General features: G+C 35.6%; 1 protein-coding gene and 1 pseudogene across 2 annotated transcripts; one reads left to right on the forward strand and one right to left on the reverse strand.

Moving 5' to 3' along the window:
- Window positions 1–2,440: 2,440 nt before the first annotated feature.
- LOC110012418 (uncharacterized) lies at window positions 2,441–3,061 on the reverse strand. Its single transcript, XM_020696013.1, has one exon. The coding sequence runs from the start codon at window positions 3,059–3,061 to the stop codon at window positions 2,441–2,443; it is 621 nt and encodes a 206-aa protein (XP_020551672.1).
- A 2,320-nt stretch (window positions 3,062–5,381) lies between these two features.
- On the forward strand, window positions 5,382–7,989 carry LOC105167781 (benzyl alcohol O-benzoyltransferase-like; annotated as a pseudogene). Its single transcript, XR_016066653.1, has 2 exons — window positions 5,382–5,922; window positions 6,768–7,989. The product of XR_016066653.1 is annotated as a benzyl alcohol O-benzoyltransferase-like (transcript).
- The last annotated feature ends 864 nt before the right edge of the window (window positions 7,990–8,853 follow it).

The following is an 8,853-nucleotide window of genomic DNA, read 5'->3' on the forward strand; positions in this document are numbered from 1 at the left end:
TTTGGTTCTCCACTTCAAGTCTAATTCTCCTAACCCACCAAAGGTCCTTAGACTTGTGAACCGCCTTCTAGCTCTGTGCAAACACTCATATATGTTTAATTGGATCCAATCGAATATACCATACTTTATCCTACAAAGTGCTTCTTGGTCCTCATCTTGCTCAAGAAGGACTTGCAAGCTTGTAGACTTAACTTGTCTATTTCTGGACTCGTTGAATTCACCAACTTTCTTATCCTAACTAGAGAAATGTGACCTAGCTTTGCATGCCAGATTTGTGAGTTTATCTTGATTATCTATTTTTACCATTTGTTTTGAGCACTCATAATCCAATTATGAGATAGTGTTAAAATAATTACGTAAACAACCTAGCAAACAAGAATAACCATTCTTTATAAAATGAAATAACCATCATTGATCAAAATCATGTAATCTAAATTGTCCAACAATGGGAAAGTATAATTTGATCATACTAGGTTACATAATTATATCCATCAAATTTATTCTAACATGTCTACTAATAGCTAAACCTATCTAGTCCTTTTAACCACAGTAGCAACAAACCCACCATTACTAGGTTTCAAGACTATTTATCTCAGCTTTCTACTCCTTTTCACCACCTGCAAACCATTTATAGATATGAGCTTTACAACTGGTATCCAATACCCAAGAAAAAAAATAGTAGTCGTGTTAAGGCTCAATAACAAATTATACCTTGATTATAGAGGCATTTGGGACATTCCCTCTTCCATTGCCTCTTTTTCATGGAAATTAATGCAAATATCTTTCGAATCCATGACTATTGAACCGCCTTCCTCGTCCTTTTATCCATGCCAAGCTGGGCAACAGGAGCACTCTAAGTGCTTGCATTAGCTGATCCTATTTTACCCTTTTTCCTCCTCCAGCGTTGGGCCCTTTTGCCTTTTGCTTTTGAGGTCGAAGCCTCTCCTACCAATACCGGCGGCGCAGACATTTCAATCATTGCCTCGTACTGAACCAACATGTTTATCAACTCATGAAGGTCTTTGTTATGCCCATTCATGTTATAATTCACGATAAACGTGTCAAAGAAGGGAGGAAGAGACTGAAGGATCACGTCAATGTACGTCTCTTTTTCAAGATCAGCCTTGAGGTCCTTGAGCTTCTCCACAAGGGATAGAATCTTAACCCCATGCTCTAGTATAAAAGACCCTTCAATCATCTTGGCACCAAAAAATGCTCTGGTCACAGCATATGTAATATATCGGTCTAGAACTGCATAAACCTAGCTCATAGGTAGCATTATCGATTGGACATCATCATGCCTATCATACTATTTTTGGATGGCATTGGTCATTGACGCCAGTACGATACTACGAACCTTTCAGTTGTCCCTATGCCACTTTTCGAATGTCAAACGTTCTTCGCATGTGGACCCTTCCGGCAAGGCCCGAGTGAGAGACCTATAAAAAACATAGGTCTGGTTCTCAAAATTTAGGATAATCCAAAGATTTTGCAGCCAACCATTATAGTTCGTTCCATTAAATTTATTAGCCTCTAGAATAGTAGTGAGTGGATTCTTAGACATCTACATTAAATGTAAACAAAAATTTAGCAGATTATTGTAATATTAAATATCAAGTTTAAGAATTGGTCTTCAGTCATTAATCCGCCCCACTATTTCTTCAGAAAACCCACCACTCGCAAGTGGGGTTCTTGGAAAACCATTTACTTGTGGGCTTGAAGTCCACAAACGCAATTCTCCATGCCCCAATTTTACGATACACATGAAAAAAGGCTTTATAGGAGGTAACCTATACTATTCTCATCCAATGAGATCCTCAAGTTATTTTGCCTCGCCTATTCACGTGATCCCAAGGACTCCAAGCGAATCACATTACTCAGTGTTAGGCCTGACCCATCAACCAAATAAATATCTCAACTGTCGCCCCAACGACTTATGAGACAAGGATACAGAAGTATATTCCATTCATTCACAAAAATAGTGTAGCTCTCTTCCATTCCAATGTGCCACACTCGTGAGAGCGCGAATGGGTGAAAGCAGCATCTACATGAAATTGATATGGACGATAGACACTACCATTTTCTGTGGAAATCTGCTTCTCGTCAAGTGTTGTTACTGCAGCAAATGATTTTGAGTTCACCACCTTCTTCTTCTTTTCATTCAAAGCTTTGTACCAATCTGGTACCCCCTGCACCTGAAAGCAAGTCTCAGCCGTATGCCCGCCCTTATGGCAATGTGAGCAAACTAAACTGCGTTTATCCACATACGGTTTCTTTTTATTTTGAAATCTGTCTCCTCCAACTCTTTTGTACTCCTTTCCTGCGAGTTGATATGCCAGATGTCGAGGAGCATCACTCATCTCAACATGAATTTATCTCTGTTTCTCAACTATCTAAACCATAGAAAAGGCTCGCTCCACATTCGGCAGGGGATCCTGGATCAATACTTGACTTCTCTGTCGAAACTCTCATGGAGAACCATGAGAAACTGCATTAGTTGAACGTGCTCAGTTTTCTCCTCAATTGCCTTATTCACCCCACATGTGCACCCTCCACAAGTACACTTTGGGTTAGGAGCTAAGAATAATAGTTCATTCCAGTATTTCTTCAATTTAGTTACATAAGCTGTTAAGGACAAATCACGCTGTGAAATAAAAGAGATCTCACGTTGGATCTGATAGATCATCGGACCATTGCTCCTCCCATACCTGTTCTGTATTTCAAGCCAAAGCTCAAGAGATGAGGCCACAAACATAAAGGAATCAACTATGTCTCTAGATAAGGAGTTCCAGATCCATGACGTAACCATCAAGTTTACTCGTCGCCATTGCTCAAAAAACACTAATCCTGCTGGTGGTCTAGGGAATGTTCTGTCAATGAAGCCTAGCTTCATTTTGGTTCCAAGTGCCACATGAACGGAACGACTCAATGACAGGAAGTTCGTTCCATCTAGCAGAGAAGAAGTGAGCGTCAAGCTTGAATTTTCTGAAGAATGTATGTAAAGTGCCTCTCGCTCCAATTGATCTACAAGTGTTCCATTGTTGGAGCTCAAATAAGCCATAGCTCATCCGTGCGTACAATGAGTAGTACCAATCCCAGAGACCTTCACGTAGAAGGCTCTGATACCATGTTGAATTTTGAATCAAATTATGCATACAAAACAGAAGCCATTAGAGAGGGAATGAAGCTCTATATTTTTCTTAAAAAAAAAAATTTGTACATCACTCTGTTTTTCATATGGAGAAGACGAACCCAGTCACATATATATAAAAGCCAAATAGGATACTGTCAGCTAACCACCTAACAAACCAAGTGATGAGCTGGCCTAATAAAGCTACGAATAAATGACTCAGCAATTTTAATAGCACTATGAGAAAGTTGGGTTTCTGTAATGCGACAATCTTCAGCCAGTATCCAAGAGAGCAACCTCATCTCCTTCGCCAGAATCCTGCTGTTCTTGCTGCTGCCGTAAGTGCTTCTGCTGGAGAAGAGATAATCCAACACATTTCAAAATCCGCTCCGAATAAGTTCTGTGTCCTAGAAACCGTGTCAAAGACAAAAAAAAAAAAAAAAAGGTACCAAATCCCGCCTTTTTTTGTAGTGAATTTCAATTCAACAATCAAATATAAATATGTAGGCAATAGAGTAAATAAAAATAAAATATATTTTGTTTTGTCTTCTGTATATTAACTTTTTTTGTCCTAATTTTGAATGAAAATAACATTAAAATTGGGGAGAAGGCTCAGGGTTTCCGGTGATCAATTAAACAGAAGGCGAATCGAAACATCAGACACGAAAAGATTATTCTTAGTTTTTTCTTTACCATTAATCCGAGAGAATTTCTTCTTTATATCGCGAATATCCGCCAATACTTTAAATCATCATGAAATCAAATTGCCGCCTCCATTGAAGACTGCATGTGTTTATCTTGAAAATAACATGCGACTTCTCCCAAAAATTATATTGACACGTAGCTCCCCTGAATCATACATCACCGCTTCTCCTCTCTATCTCGACTTTTGTCTTTTCTTTCTATTGTCCTTTTTTACTTTATATAATTTTCGTAAAAATTACAATTTTATCTTTAACTTTTCAATTTATATAATTTAGCTCAAATATCGAACAAAACTTTAATCTAATCATTTGTACTTTTAGAGTGTGTTTGATCGGAATGAAAAAGTAAAAATATTACAGAAGTAAAAGTAAAAATAAATGTATAAGAGATAATTTAGTATTGGTTAAGGAAAGATATTGAGGTGAGCTAAAACTCAGTAAACATGAACTTCAATTTTGTTCCCGTCTAAACTTAGGAGAGAAAGTGGAAGTAAAAAGCTAAAAAAATAACAAATATATTTTTTTAATTTTATTTATTGTATTATTCATATATTTATATATATATATAATTTTCCTATAAAGTTGTTTCTGATACCAACAAAGACACTTTGGACTCGCATTTGTTTGTTAAAAATATTGATAGTAGTTTTTATTTTATTTAACTAAACAATTTAAAATAAATGAACAATACTCATATTGATTAATTATTAATGAAAAATATTCTTATTGTTATTTGATAAATACTTTAATTAATAAGATTTTTAAAGTTTTGATATACTAAAATTATATTAGTATAATATTAATTTATTTTTTTCTAATACAAAAAATAAAGAGAAGGGTTATTTAAGAAAATTATAAAAAATAATATTTTCTTCTCAATCTGTTTTTCTCTAACCAAACAAGGGATGTATTGAGATTTAATCCCCTTCCAATCATGCCTTCTAATAGAAAAAATAAAGAGAATGGTTATTTAGTAAAATTACAAAAATTAATTTTTTATTTTCAATCTGTTTTTCTCTTACCAAACAAGAGATGTATTCGAGATTTAATCCCATTCCAATCATACGAAACAAAGAAAATTTAATATTTTTTCCTTCCCCTCCTCCACGTCCCCTCCCCCTTCCACTTTCCTTTTCCTTTTACTTGCCATACGAACTTAGTATATTCATTTTAACTTATAATTTATTTATTGAAAAATACAATTTACTCTCTTATAATATGTGAAATAAGCAAAAAACACCTAAGGAAAAAGAAATAGCAAATTAAATGTTATGTTTTGGAAAATCAAGCAAATTACGCCCTATCAATGATTTAGATAGGGGATAATTTGCTTTATTTTTTAAAACACAGAGATAATTTGCTAACTTTTTTCGCATAGAATTTTTTGTCCATTTCACATATAGAAAAATAAATTGCATTTAACCCTTCATTTGTCATTCAATTTAAACTTTTTTAGCTAGTATTTATCAATTAATCCCATAATTATACACAAAAATTTGAAAAATAATTACAATGAGGCGAATTATAAACAACTTCTATAAATACCTCTCATTCTCAAACGAACGTATCAACAGTATCAGCACTGACCTCACCTCGTACACTAATATCAAAACCCTCTCTCCTTGTACAATAAACACTTTCACAGATGGCATCATCAAATGCTTTAACCTTCAAGGTTACAAGGCAAAATATAGAGCTGATCCCACCAGCGAAACCCACACCCATGAATTCAAACCTCTCTCCGACATCGACGATCAAGAGGGCCTCCGCTTCCAGCTTCCCCTCATCGCATTCTTTTCGAAAAATCCCGCCATGGACAGAAAAGATCCCGTCAAGGTTATCCGCGATGCCCTGGCCAAGGCCTTGGTTTTCTATTACCCATTCGCCGGGCGGCTGAGGGAGACGGCCGGTAGGAAGCTGGTGGTGGAGTGCACGGGCGAGGGCGCACTGTTCATTGAAGCAGATGCGGACGTGAGGCTGCAGCAGTTCGGCGACACCCTTCAGCCGCCGTTCCCATGCCTGGAGGAGCTTCTCTATGATGTCCCGGGCTCCGGCGGTATGGTGAATTGCCCTTTGTTGCTTATTCAGGTATATATATTCTACTTGACAGAAAGTTCTGAGTATGTGTTTGTAGTTTTAGTAGAGGTGTGCTTTTGTGAAGTTTATTTGAAATATTTTGTAAGTTTTTATTCTTCTAAGATGTTTGAATTTTAATATATAAAATGTCAAAATTTATAAAACATTAGAAGTTTTTTTAAATATAAAAATTATCGAAATAATCATAAAAAAGAATTAGAATCTAAAATGATATAAATAAATACTTTTAATTTGAAAAAAATATTAATTATATAGAGTGTAAAGCTGAATACTAAAAATGTGAGTCACTTAGATTAAAGACTTTAAAACATATTATAATAAAAAGTGGGTTCATCGTACTTGTTTTTAAACGACAATGTACTTGTTTTTGAAATAGACAAAGTATATATATACAAAAAAATAAAAAGAATTTCATTTTAGCCACGCTTGTGTGAATTGGATTTTCTATTATGAAGTTTATTTTAATGTTTACAACATATATCATATGTATAATATCTACTTTTGAATAAAATACACAATATTATTTTAATATACGTGGTGTCACTAGCAAAAAAAATTAATATTTCTTGCACTTTTAAGGACTGTGGACTAACTATTATTAACTATGTATGGTTAGGAAAATTGATATAAAAATTTAACTTTTCCAATAAAAAAAAATTTATTATAATCAAAATATTCTTTTCAATTAAATTTTTTTGAACTCAAAATGTAAAATGTTTGGGGGCAAAATGTACTGAACCCAGACGTTTATACCATCTTTTGTCTTTGAATAAAATAAAATTTAAATATTATTTTGTGTAAAAGACTTTTTACTCTTTAGAGCTATTCACTCGCAGGTCACGCGCTTAAAATGTGGTGGGTTTATCTTTGCTCTCCGCGCCAATCACACCATGAGCGATGGTTTCGGACTTTTTCGATTCGCATCCACCATGGCTGAACTCGCCCGTGGCGCTGAAATCCCTTCTATTCTACCACTTTGGCGAAGACACCTCCTCAGCGCGCGTGACCCAGCACACGTGTCGTACACGCACAATGAGTATGAAAACATACCTGATACCAAGGAAACTCTCATCCCACTTGAGAACATGGTTCAACGCAGCTTCTTCTTTGGGCCAGCCGAGATCTCCGCCCTTCGTCGCCACCTCTCGCCGCACCTCCGTCGCTGCACCACTTTCGAACTTCTAGCAGCTTGCATCTGGCGCTGCCGCACAATCGCTATCTCTCCAGACCCTAACGAAGAGTCTAGAATCTTATGCTTCGTGAACGGACGGAGACTATTCAACCCGCCGCTCCCTGCTGGCTACTACGGCAATGTTGTTGCTACCCCTCTCGCGATCTCCACCGCCGAAAACTTATGCAAACAACCGTTAAATTTTGCACTGGAGCTCGTGATGAAGGCCAAATCTAAGGTAACAGAAGACTACATAAAATCAGTGGCAAATTTTATGGTGATCAGAGGACGGCCACATTTCGCAGTCGACATGCGAACTTATATAGTATCTGATGTGACACATGTGGCCTCTGACAATTTGGACTACGGGTGGGGCGCTCCAGTGTTCCGCGGTCCGGCGAAGGGTGGCGTCGGCGTGATTCCCGGGCTTTTGAGTTTTCACATACCCATTAAGAATATCAAGGGTGAGAGGGGAAAACTAGTTCCTATTTGCTTGCCGGCGAATGCCATGGAAGTATTTGTGAAAGAGCTTGAGACGATGGTAAAAAGGGATGATGATACTGATTTGGGTGATGCTCCGAAAAGTTCAAATTTCAAAGGTCGTACTAGGCTTTGAATGTGATATATACTGTTCACCATCCTCATATTCTGCCTTCCTTTGTTTTGATGGATGGATAAAATAAGCGCAAGTGCTTGGTACTAGGGTGTTCGGCTAAGTTTATTTCAAATATTTTATAAACTTCTATATTTTATAAAATATTTTATGAGTTTATAAAATATAAAAATATTTTATAAGATGTTAGGGTGTTCGGTACAATAAGATTTTTATTTGTAAATTGAATAAAATGGACATGATACCATTATAATCAAATAAGTTATTATTTCTTATTATATTTTGTTTTAAAAAAATTAAAACACTTTTATAAATAGTACACATTAGTTTAATTCCAAATAAAAATTTAATAGATAGTTGTTTTACATTAACAAAAAAAAAAGAATTATTACCGAATTTTTTTATAAATATAAAATATATGTACATTCAAATTTTAGAGAGAGTGTGTGTGAGAGAGGGGGCAGAGCGAGGAGAGTGTGTGTGTTTGTCTGTATATGAATTGAAAATATTTTTATCTTATGACATATTAATTATATAGCTTATAAGATATTATAAAAAAAAAAGTTAGGAAATTATCAAATATTTTGTTGGAATTTATAAGTTGTCTTATAACCAACTAAGAGGAAAAATTCTTCACATCGTAGAATGCAAACTCGAAGTACCTTGAGGTCTCTTTCCAACACCCCCTCTTAAGAAGATGATGAATAGATTTTGGTGAATCAAAAGTCCTTTGTGTTAGAAATGGTGATTAGAAAGTCAATTGGATTGGCGATTTTGGAGACCATTTAGCAATCTTTATGAATGTGATATTATCTTGATAAATATGATAAGCATTCATCTGTGGCACTATGTATTTGTTGTGCTTACTATTTACATTTAACGGTGATTTAACATCACAACATCCCACAGAAATTGAATAACCCATATAGTTGAGCTGCGTATTGGACGACAGCTATGAAACCAACTTTTGAGAATTGGTATGAAATATTCCAAGTCGAGGACCTTGAGACTGGCATCGAGAGTCCTATAGAGACTTGCACTAAGTATTGCATTCATTGGATGAGTGCCGTGTTTAATCGGTGACAGATATAAGATGTCTATGAAATTTTAGTGGATCAGTTGACATGGTTGTTAACTG

Source organism: Sesamum indicum, linkage group LG8 (genome assembly GCF_026168435.1).
Source record: "Sesamum indicum cultivar Baizhima isolate 11 linkage group LG8, ASM2616843v1, whole genome shotgun sequence".
Classification (NCBI taxonomy): domain Eukaryota; kingdom Viridiplantae; phylum Streptophyta; class Magnoliopsida; order Lamiales; family Pedaliaceae; genus Sesamum; species Sesamum indicum.

Excerpts from the sequence above, each read along its gene's own strand:
- LOC110012418 (XM_020696013.1), bottom strand. The coding sequence starts at position 3,061 with ATGGCTTATTTGAGCTCCAACAATGGAACACTTGTAGATCAATTGGAG.